At 40.1% G+C, this 18943-nt stretch overlaps 1 protein-coding gene across 6 annotated transcripts in view; it reads left to right on the forward strand.

Moving 5' to 3' along the window:
- Positions 1-18943, forward strand: part of rapgef2b (Rap guanine nucleotide exchange factor 2b) — a 103155-nt gene that overhangs the window by 17346 nt on the left and 66866 nt on the right. For all 6 annotated transcript variants that reach the window (XM_088009362.1, XM_088009366.1, XM_088009363.1 and 3 more), the window contains exons 2-3: positions 11848-11918; positions 17548-17604. In XM_088009362.1, the coding sequence (XP_087865488.1) occupies positions 11848-11918; positions 17548-17604 (128 nt within the window). The remainder of the gene's footprint in view (positions 1-11847; positions 11919-17547; positions 17605-18943) is intronic.

Consider the following 18943-nt stretch of genomic DNA (forward strand, 5'->3'; position numbering starts at 1 on the left):
AGGTGAATCCACGCTGCACTTTAATATTTTTATTTGTAAAAAAAATTAACAGTTATGCACTACTGTGTTTTTGTCTCATATAAAAACACATGAAGATGTTGAAGAAATCTGTAAAAATTGCAATGGATGTGAAGACTGAATATTTTAAGTGCTGCTGGTTCAGTTTTGTTTTTAATTTTCTGCACTTTAGACACATTTATTCATTTCCAAAGCTGACTGCAGTGCTGATCAAAGCAAATGGATGGAAAAAGTCTGTTCCCCTGTGGTCTGTTCAGATATGTTTCCTACCAAAACTGTTTGATCATTAAAGTACATCCACCTCTTATTATTATCTTTAAGACACATTTTCCAGACTTTCGAACAAACCGACTCTCCTGCTCTCCACCATTCATCTCATTTGCCTCCCACTGGAGACGGAGTTCATTATCGGTCTTGAGGGTTTTATCCTGGCGAGCAGCTCAAGTGGGCACCGCTAAGCTCATTCACATGCCTCCCTGGCTCCCGTTCCAACCAGTCGCCATGCCCACCGGCTGCTTCAGCTCGGTGGGGAGGAAACATCAGCTTCTGGCTGTGGCAGCATAGCTTTTCAGTTCACCAGACCTCCACATTAGCATTCTGATAGGTGTAATTTCTATCATTCTGTATAGCAGAAGCTGAAGTGGACGTTGTCTGGAAGCAAAAGGAGAGCTCTGTCTCTGACTTGAACACATCTAAACAGGTGGCAGAGGAATGTAAGTGTGTGTCTATTGCCGCATTCAGCTTCCAGGCCTGGGAAAGAAAATGGTAAAGTCCACTCTGCTGTCTGAAACCATTAACACCCGGTGATTAGTAAGACCAATAACTAGCTTTGAATTATTCCTGACAATTCCATAGAGGTTTTAAAGTGTTGTAAAGTAAGAATATGATATGATAGTCCAAAAATGTTTGTCTTTTTGATCCCATATTTAGGAAGTCGGCAAGAATGTTTCTTTTCTTACAAATCAACACTGTAAAATTTTCTGAAATTAATTTGAAATTCTTTAAAATCCATAAAACCCAAACAATCTCAGCTTAATCCCAAAAATGTTTAATGTTTAATTCCACTTTAAAATTGTTAACTTCAAATATTAATATCTACATTAGTGATTTTAACCAGTGCATTTAGCATTTACATTACTTCACTGTTTTTATCGGCAAGCCCTCCACCTAAAATAACAAAAGAGTTTCCATAAAAACAGTGCATAAAATGCAAAGATCTGAGAACATTATTTTTATTAGGGAAGGAAGTGTGTCAGTGGTTGACAACATGAGTTTTGATGCATCATTATTATTAAGCGTCATCAGATTTAAACTAGACAGAAAAACATCTTGTATTCAAGATCCTAAAGATAAAAAAATGTCAATCCAGAATTTATTTTTAAAATATGATCATATTTTTTTCATTTTGAGTTAATATTTTAAAACTGTGGGTGTCTTATTCAGTATTAATTACATTTTATGAATTTTAACCCTTAAAAGGTCAGTATGTCATTTCTTACAAATCTCCATAAAAATATATTTATTTTTAAACACACATATTTACAATTTCAGTAACAGGGATCCTAAAAGTTTGAAAAGTTTCTGCATTCTTTGAAGGGACGTAAAGTAGTCCCATCTGGAGGATAAACATTAACATAGTTAGTTGTCCAAACTGGAATCTAAATATAATTGAAGTTGTTAGTTTATGTTGAGATTAATGTGGAATTAACATGCTTTTGGGATTCATCTAAAAATAATGAATAAACTCAATTTTAGTTGCTGGTATTGTGCCCAGGCCAGTTTATGTGGTGAAAGCGGGTGCAGATAGCGACTGCCGCCACCATGTGACCTTGTTTTAGCATCCACCTGCTCTCTCACACAGGCGAATGGATAAAAATACCGTGCAGATCCCACACTCTCTGTCAATATAGAGTCAAGGACAGCTGCCGGCCACCGTGTTAACACACGGGAATGTACAAACAAAGGCAAGGGAATGCACACAGGCACACACTCCTGAGCACAAACAGAGGCTACGCAGCGGCACCCGGTGGAGCATCATATCGCCTCCCTGAGGTGCGTGATGGATGCTCTGCACATTTTGGAAGAAAATGCCGTCGCTGCGGTTTTGGCAGCTGTGAGAAGTGGAGGAGGTGGTCTTCCTCAGTCCCACTTGGCACACAGACGTGGTGTTTTGTTTTAGCTGAGTAGACAATATGAAGCAATATATTGTCATTAACGGATACTGCATCGTAGACAACATGACCTTCCAACCTTCAGCACTCGTCTGACTCCCAGTTGTCCGTTTACCTCATTACTTTGCTCCAGGCTGTTTGTCTCCTCTCACTGCTGCTCCGTCCACCTCATTATTCACCAACGTTCACCTCGGGTTGCTGCGCGGACTAAGATGGAGACTCATTCTTTATTAGATTGCAGACAAAGACAAGGCTGACATTTGATTTTAAACAAAGCTGCATTAAGCCAAAGGTGAAGACTGGGAAGAGGACACTGCAGGATGTGTCAGCATTCCTGCTTGTTTCCAAAGAAAATCCTGTTATGTCTTTAAGGCTTAAAGGAAGTTAGGTCTGGGTGACCTTGTCCTTTAACATCAGCTAAAAGACTTGTTTATGGACAATAATAAAGATCAAACATTAGGGAAAAAATCCTCAATACTTGGAAACACAAAATCTAAAAAATAATAAGCATATGCATGGATAAGATGCTTCCTGATTGATAACTTTGGGTAAAACATCAACAGTCCAGTTGCTTTTTATTTAAAATACAGAAGCAAAAGATATCCCCAATCCTGTTATAAATAATAAAGGAAACTGATTATTATATCTATGATATCTATTTATTGTTTTTGATTGTAATACATAGACTCCAAAAAAATGAAAGAATATAGTTTTCAAGTGTTCAATCCCCCAAATTAAACCTATATTTTATCAAAAATATTTCCAAATCTCTAAATTTGCCTTTTTGTTTTTTTTTTGTAAATTTGGGAAGGAGGGTACTAGCCCTCTTTCAGCCAGCTGACCAGTAGTGCACAGAAATGGGTAGAGCAGGCGCTGTAAAACCTTATATAATGTGATGAAGAAATTGTTGAGATTTATATGGAAAAGCTTCAGCTATAACCATTAAATAAGTAGTGTCAATTCATAGAGGAATTTTGTATTGTAAGGCTGTTTGTTTTTTTAGGTATGTTATATTTTGAAAAGGTATAAAATATTGCATTTCATTGTTCTGTTTTATGATAATTTACATTAACAGCCCCGATTTTCTTGATATTGGTGATCAGCCTTGAAACTGATCTTTTACATGATCTTATCCTCCTCCACAAAGGTTTGAAAATCGGCCACTGGTCAATGGTTAGTTTGATGACTTAGTCCAATGCTAAGTCATTGAACTAACCATGACTTGGCAGACAGAATAAACTGTCACTACAGATGAAAGTGGTCAAATTAAACTCCGTAATATTAGTTATCTGAAGTGGCTCTTGCCTGATTGGTCAGTGAAAATGTTTTGGCATGCCGTGCATTTGCGTAGCAGTCAGTAGAGTACTCAGGGATTTGCCAGTGACATATGAGGAATTCAAGCCTCACTCCGGGCTGATACATAAGACGGACGCTGAGATGTCCCGGTAACTGGATCCAGGAATGCTGGTGGCTCTCTCAGCGAGGGCGGGGAACCAGAATAGAAAGGCTACAGAGTAATCCACAGGACCTTTAAACGCTGTGGATCACTGTATTATGTTGGAATAATTTACGAGCATTAACAAATTATAGGCATCATCTTTATGCCCATGTTTTTGTTAAAATAAAAAGGCCACTCTTTTCTTAAATGAGGTGTTTTTAACATAAATAATACATTCCTGTGGTATGTTGTTTGATTGCAACCTTGCTTTGGCCCTCAGTACAGTTGAGAGAACAAGAGGATGGAGGAAAAGCTGACCCTGCAGTGACAAACGAGCAGTTGTTGTAAAACTGGGTCGTTCCTGCGCTCAAGTGGAGGCCGATTAATTTGTACTTTTTGTAGCTGTTTTCTCAAAGAGAACAGTAAATCCTCTCTGCAAAAGCAATGAGATTGGATTTGCCATTCCCACTTTGCCTCTCGGGACTGGAGGTTGGAAGAATGGTCAATGGTGGGACGTTTTAATGAGCTAAATTGAAGGAAAATGCAGTTTGTCTGCAGCTTGCCGTACATTAAAAACTCCTGCAGCCTGATGATCCCAGTTTAATCCAGGGTTGCTTAATCTCAGGCACAATGCTGTCCTTTCTTTTGGAATGTTTTGCCTACTGCCATCTTTTTCAGTTTTTCAGTCATCTTCTCAGAGCAAAGAGAAGCTTTGTTTCTGTTCAATAGGAAAGAAAGAACAGGTTTTCTGGTTCTTGAATTAGTTGTTTCACTCTGAGGACCGACTGCTTTTCAGAGGGAAAACTCTTTCAAACACCCTCCTCTCATTTGCTGGGTGGTGCTATGGAGCTACTAATGATGTCAGTACCTTGTCTCCCCATCTGTCTTTTGTTTTTTTGTCTATTATGAATAATTTAAGTAGAAATAAGACAGCTCTTGTGATTTTGGTCCATTGTTCCCCACAAGCTGTCTTTAAATCTTGTGGTCGATTTCTATGCGCTCTTGATCTTCAGTTGATAAGGTTATGACTTACTGAGTGCTTCTACTGACTCTTTTTTTTGTTTCTTGAAATCAGCTGACAGTTTTCTTGGCTGAAAAATCCCCACTGGTTTCATCTTCAAATTCTTACCAGGAATGTTTTGGTACATTTCTCCTGTCGACTCTTCCTTCAGCTAAGTGAACCCTACATACCATATGTTGAAAAACAGCCTACCCATTATATTCCCACCTCTCTACTTCAAGTTATGTTTGATGTTTTTGTGGGCAATAATATTTAAAGAGTTGCATTTTGGCTAGACGTTTTTTTCCTGAATTGAATTGTCTTGTCTAGACCTTTTCCGACAATCCTTAAACAAACTTCTCCATGCTTCTCTTAAGCAGTGGAGTATTGTGCATAGACACCAGTTTTTTTGTCTTAATGGAACAAAAGACATCTGCTAATTCCTGGTTATTCTGGTTCTAATTTATACTCAAATTTGGCAAGAAGCTGTATTTTAGGTTTTCAAGCTCCAAGCCTTATTCCTCAATATAAACATTTGAAATGAGTCACTGTGATTAATCAGTGAGTTTCAGTTTTTCTTTACAACCCCCTTTTCTTCTTTTCTGCATTTTCTCAGTACCTATCCTCCAAGACATTTTATTTGTTTCACAACCCAGATTGAAACTATTTTTTTTGTTGACCATTTCAGTTCTTGTTGACATCTGGAGTAAATTTCATGTCATGTTTTAACTTCTCACATTGAAAACTTTTCCTGCTGAATAAATAATAAAGAAAATAATTAATGCAACTATAATCAATCAATTTTGCTTGACTTTGTTCCAACTAATATTTTACAGAAAGTGTGGAGGAGCTCATAAGAGAACTTGCATTTAGTGAATAAACTCAAACGGGCTGTTTGTCATGGAAATGTGATGATGAAACATCTACAGTTTCTATTGCAACACCATCACAGGAATCAATAAATAAAACATCAGAACTCACAGTAAGGCCACAAAATAGCTTCTTTCTGCTCAGAAGACCTGCTGCACTTCTCCATGACCAAAAACCTGTCATAGACACACCATCAGACCAGAGATGTGATAAATGTATTTTTCTTTTATCAATCTGTAAGAAAGTGACTGGAGAATATGGGAATAGAGCTATGCTCTAATAAAAACACTGACATGTTACAGGTCAGGGTGAGTCAGAGGTTCTGCAGCCCAGTTGGCCAGAAACCAGGATGTGATTGTGGTCACCTTCCCCGCTGTGGGCTTTAATACCTCCAGCTGGATGTTAATGTTATCAGTAAAGAAGACATGGCCGTTGATTCACTCTGCTTGGTGGCCCCGGGTGGCCAGTGGCGCACAAACACACCAATCATGTCTGATTTTTATCGGTCGGCCATTAATTTGTCATGCAAACATGATTGTAAATTGCAAACATAAAACCTGTACATGCAATTTGCTGACCCATTCAGTAATAGACTCCATGTGTATCTGCTGTTCTGCAAGTGGGTTCAAATATCAGAACTCAACTCGTCTAAATAGCCTTTATATATTTTTTTTACATAAAAAAAAATAAAAAAACAAGTAGCTTTTCTTTCAGATTCAACATACAAATGCTATTTCCCTGCAGATCCGTCTGATAAGATCCGAAACGTCCTTCACTTCCCTACCTGGGTCTTTAATCTCTCCCACAGTGTCCCATTGTCTCTGAAACGCTCCAGCCCCTTTCCCTTTGATGCTTGTCTGAAGCTGCTGATGGATGGACACAGAGCGCTGCTATCTGCTCTCAGCCAGAAGCCAAATGAATAAATGCATTGACCGTTTGTGCTGCGGTGAAAAGGGGTCCGACCTGAGAAAATCCCACTATCTGGCACACAGATACCGTGGCGTTAGGCGATAAGCTGCTGTTGGGCCTGACCCAGAGCTGTTAAATTAATGAATACAAATAGTGGCGTGACATTGACTGCTGCGTTAAGATTTAGGTTCCTCTGCTTTTTCGTTTTTTTATAATGTGACAGTAGAGCTAAAAAGGCATGTTTATTGATTTAAACAATCAGCCAGTGTATTAAGGGTTTTTCTTTCTTTTGTCATGCCATACATTTTGCATGCTTTTTCTTTTTTCCTCCTTATTATCTTCCTTTTTTCATTTTCTCCTTTTTCATTTCTTTTCTATCTTTTCATTTTTTTTGTTACTATAATAATTAATATCTGTTAGTAGGAGAATACTTTATCTTAATTTGTCCAGGAGCCTCAGCCTGTCTCAAATTATGACTCAATTGACCCAAATGGGAATGGAAAGAACCAAAATAGAAGGGAAAAAAGTAGTAATAAAAGATGTAGGAAGTATTACAATTAAATTAAAATTTTCAAGGTTTTATCAGTTTCATGACAGCTTTATTATTTACTAACAAACTACAAAAAAACATGAACTGATATGCTACGGTTTTGATAACATTAAGAAAAAATGGTTCGTTCATGCCAATGTAAAGGAAGTAGTAAGGGACAAAAATGATCTTTAGTGTTTAACTATCAGTAATAATGGCCTTAATGTTAGTTGGTACCTTAAGGTTTTTTCCTCCTGTCTGACAAGAAGTCAAACTTAGCTTTTCTGTTTTGTTTCAGTTGCCTAGTAAGACTAAACTTACTGCGTCCTGATAAATCCACAATCACTTCCTTGACTTCCTGTTCTCTGCTGAGTGCTCTGCCACCCAATCGGCTGGCAGTAGGCCGGACACTGCCTCTCCCACTCCGGGGGGGCCCAACATAAGGGGTGGGAAACCACGGATGGCCTGCTCCCTGTGTTTGCAGGACCCAAACAGGGCATACAAGGCCTGCCATTGTTTAATTCCTGTCCTGGAAAGGAAATGCCTTTACTTGTCTGGCTGCATTGCTCTCCTGTCATCTGCCTTTACAAAGGAAGGTGCAAGATTCAGTTGCATCAAGGAAATCACTATTTGCAGAGGTCCGGTTGCCAGTGTGTCAACGCTACGTCAGGACTGAAACCAGTTTAAAAAAAACCCTTTTGGGTTTTTCCTAGATCAGCGTCTGGGTATGTTTCTCCTCCTGTGGGGGCCACCTGTGTTCCTACAAGGATTAGTTTATCGGCAGAATGGAGAAGGATTAGATTGTTGTTACTGGTATAGACTGGGATTTGCTTTTTTTCTCCATAACAGACAAAGAGCAGAAATGCAGCTGAAAGCAGCTTTCATCAGCCCAGCGCTCTTTCTTCTTCTTGATCTTGCTTTCAAACATCGAACATGGGCACCAGACTGCCTCCTCCACTGGTCCTAACTAAACGCTGAAAGAAATGTAGCTTTTAAAACAGCTGGAGCCTCTTAATTTTGAATAAACTTCTCAGAATTTTTTTTTTCCCCTACAACTTTCATCTTTTTTCTCCATGTAATTTCTGGTTCTGTTTGCCCTATATGCAGGAGACGGGTATTAGAGACCGGAAAATGTAAGGTCAGGGGAGAGGAAAACATGGGGTCCTTTACGTTCTTTCCATAGAGTCAGTCTGAAATATTTGCGAGTGAAGCCACAATTGATGGTTCTGCATATTTCTCTGTGTGAGGCAGCGCCTCAGTGGTGCTGCTTTATTCAATGTGATGTCAATCTGGAGGCAGAAACAGGCCTGCACACACTGCCACCTGTAGGCGTCTCTCTGCTAGTGCTTAAGAAGGTTAGCTTAAATCCCTGCCGTCTTAGGAAACACTCATCTCCTTACATGAAGTTATTTATACACGCTCATTGTTTTTAGATGTTTATAGTCACTGGTTTCTGAAAGAGCTAAAAGAAAATCTGTGGAAAATCTTTTGGTTTCTATATGAGCGTATTTTTAAATCACAGCAAATGAGGAAACTAATATGCAGCTAAATTCCTGGCTGATGGTTCTTGTGGTTAGCCGGCAAGAAGAAGAAGACGTGGTTCTGTTGCAGTTATGTGGTTCTGGCTTTAGAGCACTGGGCCACCAAGCTGCCTCATAGTCAGTGGTTAATATAAAAAAATAATCAAAACAATGCAGACATAATGGTAGGAAAGATTCTTGCTGACAAACACTCCAGACTTTCTACATAGATTATATTTATTCTTGTAAAAAGATTTTAATGCTCTAAAAAAACAGCCTCTTAAACTATTGCTTTTTAAATTATAAACTAACCAATGACGTGTTCTCTTTCTCAGCCTCACAAACAATAAAAGAGCAAATTAACAAAAATAAACATTTTATAGCTCCAACTTTTGTTTTTTATTGCAAAACTTTGGCTTTGTAGTTTTCAAAGGTCCAGAAAACAAAATAATTGTCTTTAAATAAATGTTCTTGATCTGAAAACATCTGAAAATCATGTGTATTCATAATAATTAAACATATTTTTTAAAGATGGAGTATTGTTTGAATGTATAATCAGCTTAAAAATTGACAAAATGGCCATGCTGCTTTTGAATTCAGTGGTTTATACCGCTGTTCTTTTGTCGTCCAGTGGGTGGCAGTAGTTGTCTTCAAATAACCCCTGCTGGTCCTCTAACAGTAGCTGCTCTTCAGACCTTTTGAACATTGAAATCTTGTTACTCAGGATATCACTGTGTGAGTTTACAGAAACCATCTCCATGGCAACGCTAACCTCTATGTGCATCCAAACTGACCTCTATTTTTACAAGTATTTTAATACTTTACAACATTTTAATGTTATTGCATAATTAATCTGTGTGACTATTATTTATTGTTAAATCAAAGGTAGAATCAGGAATGGGATGACATTCTCACAATATAACTGAAAATAAAACTTCCAAACTAAAATGAGTATGATCTAACTATTTAAAACATAATGGCAACATTTTGTTTTAATGTTGCCATTTAACAACATTAAAATTAAATGTTTTGAAATAAAACATTAAGTCTAGTGTGGCAACATTATTACAACCTTGATTGTTACAGTTATAATTGTTATTTGTGAGGCTTATTTATTGTTTTCTGGAGACAGTAAGTTTGTTATAGTCCTTCTTAGGTGATCCTTACAGATGTTGTTGCCTTCGTCGTTGTTACATTTAATGTAATTTCCTATTTTTGTTTTTCTTGTTTTGGTTTTAGTTTTTTCAGTTTTCTTTTCCTCTAGAACATTTTTTATTTAATTATGTTTTTCTTTTTTTCTCCTGTCATTCTTTGTGTCTTTCTTAATAACTTCATTCCATGCACAATCACATATGGTGACAAGTGAGTTACAGCGTGGTGGAGGGCTGTGTGTTTACGTAGCTCCTTAAGCTAACAGAGCCTCGGTGTGTTGCACAGAGGTCAGCGATCCTGAGGGAGAGCTTGGTTAGAAAGTCTTCATCAGTACTAATTTATCTGTGAATTACCATGTAATAGACACTAAATGCATGTTATTTACCTGACATTTTAAATATGTTTACCTTTCATCATTTTATAGCCACTGAAACCAAGAGAAGCTATTTTGTATTTGTATTGTGAGCTTCTTAAATGAACTTCTCCTGCTATTGTAACAAAAGTTTAATAAACTGGGGAAAATGGGGGGGGACACACACAAAGTCATACTTTCTAGCTTTATAACATACATTGTCCTTGTAGCTTGCTAACTGTAGTTTTTAAAACTGTTGTCTTTATAAGGGTGATGAGAGGAACTATCTGTTTACAGGAGATAGACAATTGTAGGATCTCTTTCACCCAGCTGACCTGCAGTGTGCTGCAGCAGTGTGTCATTAATAGGATCTCATTAATAGTTGTAACAGTATATAAAAAGAAATGCATTAAAGAATAATATAAAGTTAAAAAAAAAAGAAACTAATAAATCAATAAGATTGGGCATAAAATAGAAAATCAATTCTAAATCAATCCTGTTGAAAATGAGAAATAGTAATTTATATTACACTTTATAATAAAATAAGTTGGGAAAAGTCCTTGTTTTTATTTATTTTTTAATGCAATATTTGATACATAAATTACTTAATCAAACCATGTATTTATTTCTATTTAATGCTAATTTTAGCAGGATTTGTCCTCCATATCTCCCAGCACCATCCCATGCCTAGTTGCACTGTTGATTCATTTCCTTCAACAACAAAAGATCAAAATGGCTGCTAGCGATACTCATTCATAAGAGAGATTAAAAAGAAACCATATTCTGAAGCTTTTCCTGACTGGTTTTGATTTGAAGGTAGAAAATAACCTGGATTTGAGCTATTTTGGTCACACTTTATACTGTCTGCAGCCTTCCAGGTCAAAAGTTTTCTTCATTTTATCTTTCTAAAAAGTGATTGTCTTCCAGTTCTTCTGTCTTCTTTTATTCATTCTTTTTTCCATGAAGGAATACAACATTGACAGTCCTCTCACACACACCATGAACTCTGACAGTTGTCTCCATGTCACAAAATGTTCAATAATTCCAGGATTGCTGCTGTGAGACACTTAACCCAGAGACAAACTGTGCGTTCAGTGTGGCTTGATGCGGACGTCTGGCCGGCTCTCAGGACAAGTTCTCTGTTGTCCCGCCGCTCTGCCGTCGCCACATCTACCTCCAGTTTTCTGCCTACAAAGGCCTCCCAGTAGCTTCCACCAGTCGTGCGGCTCCAGCCCAGACTCAGGGCCTGGAGGTCTGTGGCCCAGTGTGCAGCGGCAGACAGTGGGGTGGCTGTGCTGTCTGCCAGCTCTGGGAGAGGGCCACTTTGTTTCACCTCAGACTTGGACAGCGGCCAGACCATCCCAGAGTTACTCACTGGGTCACTTGATGAAGTAATTGAATAGAGTTTATAGTTGAGCCGTGGATCTTTATTTTATTTCTTCCCCTCTCTGCTGCTGCTTTATTGCCGTCTATTCCAACGTTCAGACTCACAAGTCAATGAAGCCGTGCTTGTTAAGAGTTTTCCGTCATCCCACAGTCAGTTTATGTTCTGCAGCATGAACTAGCAGCATTATAACTGTTGAAGCGAATGCATAATTATAATTCACCAAAGCTCAAATGCGTCAATTTGTTGCGACACTCATTTAACAAGAATAATGTTAATAATCACAGATGAAATTTATTGAGAAAAAATGGGTTTAATTTCAGTTCAGGGATGCCAGAAAATTATTTCTGAAACTATTAATGATATAATCAGTTATAATGATGAATAATTTACACAAGAACATCTAAACAGAGCTTCAACAAATGATTTATTAACTTTTTACAACTCTTATGATTAAGTTGGCACGGATCTATGTCCGACTGACCTTCTGCTCCTCTTCCTCAGGACCTGGAGATCGTTTACTCGTATCTGCATGGGATGGAGGCTCTGTCCAACCTGCGGGAGCACCAGCTGAGGTAAGCGTCTGCACCAAACGTAGATATTCTGATACAAACATGTTCTATCGGCATACATCTAAGATGGAAAACTAACAGCAACTTGCTGAGGAAGGACTGAAAACTTTGACAAGGTCTTTTTATTCTCTAAGGTCTCTAAAGACTTGATACAAGGAATATTTTAATATAAATTTTACAAAAGATAAAAATAAAACTGAATAGAAGCCACAGACCCTTAAAATCACATTTTATTGCTTGTGGGTGCTATTTAAGCTCAATATTTTTCCTTATTAACCTCATGACTCTTCTTCCTGACTCCTTTTTGTTTAGTCAATCTGCTTTCGATTATTTACTCTCTTCCAGCTTTAATTAACATAATTTAGCATTTTATTTTCAAGGTTAAAAAATCTGTCAGTTTTAAGTAGAGGTGCCCAAAAAAAAAAAAAAAAAATATATATATATATATATATATATATATATATATATATATATATATAATTTATATAAATTATATATATAATTATATATATAATTTATATATATATATATAAATTATATATATAATTTTGAGCTGACTGTATAGCTCAGTGGGTAAGACACCAGTCTACCACCTGGGAGACCGGGGTTCGAATCCAGGTTGGGGCAAGTTACAACAGTGCAATTGAGCTATGCAGTGTGGGTCCCTAGGCAAGACCCTTGGAGCTATATAGCCTACCTCATACAATGAGAGACACTGATAAGCATGACATGCCGGCTCAGACGTCGCCCGGCCAAACAAGGTCTGCGTCAGGTGCTGGGGAACCAGAGCACCTTGATGAAAAATGGGCTACTGGAACAAGACGGAAATGGGCGAGAGACGAAAACATGGATCTGTTGGAATGCTACTACTCAAGTAACCCTAGTCAGAGGGGTTACATGCAAAGACTGAGGGTGGAATGGTTACTTCGACACCCACAGTCTACAATGACTGCCAAACAACTAGTAGCTCAGTGCTCCAACATCCGCAAACGGCAACTGCTATCACAACTTGAGATTGACGAGGTACAACACAAATGCTACGGCATAAGGGAGGAGCCCAAAGGTAAGGTCAGGGGGGAGTTAACTACTCCCCACCCCGAGACTGGGTATGCAGCCCCAGTAATGAACGAACTATCAAAGCTGAACGAGACAGCAACTGACCTGAGAGAGAGAATCGTGGCCCGAATGAACACCAGGCAACCCCGACGCCAATTACAACGGCTGAGTGAAGTACCATCAGAAAGTCTCATTGAAGATGTGAATGCAGCATTGAGAACAATCCCTACCAACACCATAACAGAAACCAATGAGCTGATATACAACTCAGCATCAGTGATCCTTGAAATGCTCGGCTATAAGAGCAACCATGAGACCCAATATCCATCATGGAAAAGACGGTTAGAGGCTAAGATCAAGATAACAAGGAGGGAAGTGAGCCAGCTGTCAGAGCTCCTAAGGGGTGCAATGAAAAGATCAGTACCCAAGAAGTACAGCCAGATGCCCATACCTGAAGCACTCGAAACTGCCAAACAAAGGCTCCAAGCCTTGGCCAGCCGCCTAAAGAGATACACAAGAGAGAATGAAGCCAGGAGGATCAACCGGCTCTTCTCCACCCAACCAGCTAAAGTGTACTCTCAATGGCAGGGTACTAACAACAGAACAGACCCACCAAGGCTGGAGACTGAACAATACTGGAAAGGCATATGGGAAAGGGAGGCGTCCCACAACAGCAAGGCACAGTGGCTAACCTCTCTACGAGAGGACCACAGCAACCTCCCTGAACAAGCCCCGGTAACCATCACTGTGGCAGATGTCCAAGAAAGAGTCTCGGGTATGAAAAACTGGACAGCACCAGGGCCTGACATGATCCATGCCTACTGGCTAAAGAAACTCACTGCCCTCCATGAGCGACTGGCAGCTCAACTGAACCAGCTGCTACAGAATGGGACTCACCCTGAATGGTTAAGTGAAGGGCGCACAATCCTGATCCAGAAGGATCCCTCAAAGGGTTCAGTCCCATCCAACTATCGGCCAATAACCTGTCTCTCTACAACATGGAAGCTCATGTCAGGCATCATAGCGGCTAAGATAAGCGGACACATGGATAAATACATGAGCACGGCACAGAAGGGCATCGGCATAAATAGTAGAGGAGCCAAACACCAACTCCTTGTAGACCACACAGTCGCCCGAGACTGCAAAACCCGACACACCAACCTGTGCACCGCTTGGATTGATTACAAGAAAGCCTATGACTCAATGCCACACACCTGGATCATTGAATGCTTAGAGATGTACAACATCAATAGGACTCTAAGAGCCTTCATTGCAAACTCGATGGGGCTGTGGAAAACCACCCTTGAAGCCAACTGCAAACCGCTTGCACAAGTGTCCATCAAATGTGGCATATACCAAGGAGATGCTCTGTCCCCACTGCTGTTCTGCATAGGCCTGAACCCCCTCAGCCAAATCATCAACAAGACTGGCTACGGATACCGACTTAAGAATGGGGCCACAATCAGTCACCTCCTCTACATGGATGACATCAAGCTGTACGCCAAGAGCGAGCGAGACATCGACTCACTGATCCACACCACCAGGATCTACAGCACTGACATTGGGATGTCATTCGGACTAGAGAAGTGTGGCCGGATGGTTACAAAGAGAGGGAAGGTCGTCCGCACAGAAGGGGTCTCACTCCCAGAGGGAACGATAGCAGACATAGAGCACAGCTACAAGTACCTGGGAATACCACAAGCAAATGGCAACCTCGATGAGGTCACAAGGAAAGGAGCCACAGCCAAATACCTCCAACGAATAAGGCAAGTCCTGAGAAGCCAGCTCAATGGCAAGAACAAGATCCGTGCAATAAACAGCTATGCCTTACCAGTAATCAGATACCCTGCCGGAATAATTAGCTGGCCAATGGAAGAGATGAAGGCCACGGATGTTAAGACTCGGAAGCTACTAACCATGCATGGAGGGTTCCACCCCAAATCCAGCACCCTGAGACTGTACACGAGCCGTAAGGAAGGAGGCAGAGGACTAGTGAGTGTGAGAGCCACTGTCCAGGATGAAACATCTAAGATCCATAAATACATCAAGGACAAAGCCTCAACGGACGATGTGCTCAGCGAATGTCTCAGGCAATGGGGAACAGAGGACGAGGTGCTGGAGGAACCATCATGGGAAGACAAGCCCCTACATGGGATGTACCACCGACAAATAACTGAAGTGGCTGATATCAGGAAATCCTACCAATGGCTGGAGAAAGCTGGACTCAAGGACAGCACGGAGGCCCTCATCCTGGCCGCCCAGGAACAGGCCCTAAACACCAGAGCAATAGAAGCTCAGATCTACCACACCAGACAAGACCCAAGGTGTAGGTTGTGCAAGGAGGCCTCTGAGACAGTCCAGCACATAACAGCAGGGTGCAAGATGCTGGCAGGGAAAGCGTACATGGAACGACATAACCAAGTGGCGGGCATAGTGTACAGGAACATCTGTGCAGAATATGGACTGGAAGCCCCGAGGTCAAAATGGGGGACACCCCCAAAGGTGGTGGAGAATGACCGAGCTAAGATCCTGTGGGACTTCCAGATCCAGACAGACAAGATGGTAATGTCGAACCAACCGGACATTGTGGTGGTGGATAAAGAACAGAGGAAAGCCGTTGTGGTGGATGTAGCAATACCAAGTGACCACAACATCAGGAAAAAGGAGCATGAGAAACTGGAGAAATACCAGGGCCTCAGAGAGGAACTGGAGAAGGCCTGGAAGGTGAAGACCACAGTGGTGCCTGTGGTCATCGGGGCCCTCGGGGCAGTCACCCCCAAACTGGAGCAGTGGCTCAAACAGATCCCAGGAACAACATCAGACATCTCAGTCCAGAAATGTGCAGTTCTAGGCACAGCTAAGATACTGCGCAGAACCCTCAAGCTCCCAGGCCTCTGGTAGAGGACCCGAGCTCAGAGGATGAAAGAGACCACCCACGGAGGGTGAGAGGGGAATTTTTTTTTAATTTACATATATATAATGGGAATCTGTATCCATATTGAAAAACCTGATGATCTGCACTATACCATGTTCTTTATTTTCATTTTTTACTACATCTGTATTTCATTAAATTGGACCCTCTAAACTTGTTCACTCAGTCCAGTAAAATTAACCTCAAGGAATATTTTTCTAATTGTTGGTCTATGTCCACTTTCATTCAACCTATTTGATGTGTGAAAATTGTAGATTTTTTTTCTCTACGTCAGCCTCCCCGCCTATTTTGACTCGCTGCCCAAACAGTGTGTGTTAGAGGTCTGTTCCCACCCTGGCCTGTGTGCACACACAGGAATTATGTGGAGTAGGGAACAATGTTTCAGCGTGCGACTCGTGAGCGAGAACATTCCAGCGCCTGAGCCTTCAGAGGCCTCCCGCCCAGCAGCAACCCGCCGTGGTCCTGCCTGTTTGGATCCCCAGGAATGTCCTCGTAGTCCCACAGACCAGCCCACCACTCCTGCCAACTTCCAGACATCCCACTAACTATGGGATTATGTAAAGTCCTTTTTTCTCAACATTTTTCCTCGCAAGGAATGTGTTGTTTTTCTCTTGTGGTACTTTCACAGCTACTTTTTTCCAACAGTTTTTTTTTTTTGTTTGTTTTGAATATTGTGCAACTAGATTTCCTGCTATAGTTGATTTCACTACAGTTCTCTCACACAAGTATTTCTAAACATATGGGGAAAAGTTTTCTATGGCTTTTTAAGTGTTTATGTAGCTGAACCATGCGATTCAAAAATGGGACCTGCTGCTTGTCAAATGCACTTGGCTGTTAACATGGTGCCACTTGGAACAGAAAGTAGTTCATCTTAGGCCAGTTGTCTAATCTTGTTTATATGAACTAGATAAAAGTTGGCTATAAGCTTCAGGGTTAACTCCTCTAATCTAAAAGCAAACCTTTCATTGTTGCGTTGCCTCTCTTTAAGAAAGTCTCAGAGGCTCAAGCTGCCACCCTGCAGGTGGTTAATGGCAGGATGAATGAAGTTTAAATCTGCTGCACATCATTTTGGTGTCTCATAGGCAATGGGAGACCTGTTAGGATGAATGAAATGTAACATTAGCAGATTATGATGAACATATTTTACCTTGTCAGTTGTGATGTGCAAGCTTGGTCCCTATAATATAGTGGTCTACAAAATATTGAATACAGTCAGTGATTTGCAGTTATGACGTTTTGAAATGTTGATGAAGAATACAGTAGAGTATATCGTGCAGCTCTATATTAGTATTTAATTGGATTTTATGAACTGGAGAAATGTCTGAAGTCAGATCAGACTTTGTTTCCACCTGGAGCTCAGAGTCTGTCTGTTGGTGTGAAGTTGTCTTTTTTTTCTCCTCATCAAGCATGCAGCACCTTCTACCAGCTATTTATAAAGGCATTTAGCACCTGACAACGTACATACTGCATGTCTCTAAAAGTGGTGGAAAATAAATCTGAGAAAATGTCCTGCATGTGTTTATGAATGTAACATAAAATTCATATTTACCTCTGCTAGAGCTTTTTATGTAGTTTCTTTCAATGCTTGAAATAAATGTGATATTACTGCAGGTGACTGACGTCCTTCTTGCTCTGTTTCCACAGAATAATGTGCGAGACGGTGCGATACGAGAGACACGAGGCCAACGAAGTGCTTTACTAGTAAGTCCTACAGCGTGTGCATTCATGAATGCAGCAAGTAACAGATTTACGGGCTCTGACCCCGGCAATAACTGGATGTTATTGATGAACTGAAACAGGCTGGCTGCACACAGCAGAGCAAACGAAACGTTGCAGGCAAATGAAAACAAATGTCTAAAGTGCAGACGGAGTTAAGGCAATCCCCTGTATAACGTTAGTGAGTAAAAACTGTTTCAAGGCATCTGAGCACCGCTAAGAAGAGAAAAATATCTTTTACAGCAGAGGTAGGATGTTAGCTGGTCACAGCTTCACATTTCCTCCTTTAATATATAATTTGGGGTTTAATTGAATCAGGGAGGTGTATTGAAAGCTTCTGGATGTGTTAGATCAGTTTCCAAAGGCTGCCACTGCTGCGGTTCACAGAATCAACACTTAGTGTTTGACTGCTGTCACATGGTGACGACTTCCCAACACCCATGGTGAGAATGAAGTCTGTTAATTAACTCTAAGCTTTTCCACAGGCTGGAAAGAGTTCAGTGTTCATTATTTTTTCTTCCTTCACATTCCTCGTATGTGTTTTAGGAGATAATGAAGAAGACCAGACACCTTCCTAGAAGTCCTCCTGGTGCTTTAGCAGCTGAGCAAACAAAAGGTCTACAGATTAAGTAGTGGTTGAATAATGGATTCAAGTTTGAGCATGATTCTCTGGAACCACACACTGTGCCATGAAAATCTCATAAACCATTTCTAGTTTTGTATATTACATTTTCGTAATCTTTAAAAGTATCTTTATTCAACTATCCTCCTCACCTACTGAAGGAAATAAGCCAAAAAGCAACCAGAAATGTTTTTAATAAGCATTTTCAGAACAATTATAGAAATATACTCCAAGACCACTTTTAACCACACTGAGAAACTAACAATCTGAAAACAAAATACATAGAAACAAGGAATTAAGTTAAAACCTCTACACAAGCTATCGTGTGGTGTTATCTTCTAATCGGTTGAGTTGTTTTAGTCCTCTGTGTTGCTGGATGTTTCCCATCAGAGCTTTAAACATTATTGGTGCACTGATAAATCAGCCCTGATTTTCTTAATTTTGGGAGATCGGTGATAGGATAATATTTAAATATGACACCGATCTTTTCTACCTTCACAAAGGTCTGAAAGTCTTTGCTGTAATAAACCAGGGTCTTTATTCAGTCCTTAAATCTGGAACGACAAGGATTTTTATTCAGGGATCTTCCATGTATGGAAACATTCTAAACAATAACCAGACTCTATCCCTTCTCCCATGGAAGCTGTTTCCATCCATCCAGCTCATCTTTCTTTCTGTCCATCTATCCAAGCATCAATTCAT

This window comes from Poecilia mexicana, unplaced genomic scaffold, assembly GCF_051168715.1.
Source record: "Poecilia mexicana isolate PSO_F unplaced genomic scaffold, ASM5116871v1 scaffold_10, whole genome shotgun sequence".
Lineage (NCBI taxonomy): Eukaryota > Metazoa > Chordata > Actinopteri > Cyprinodontiformes > Poeciliidae > Poecilia > Poecilia mexicana.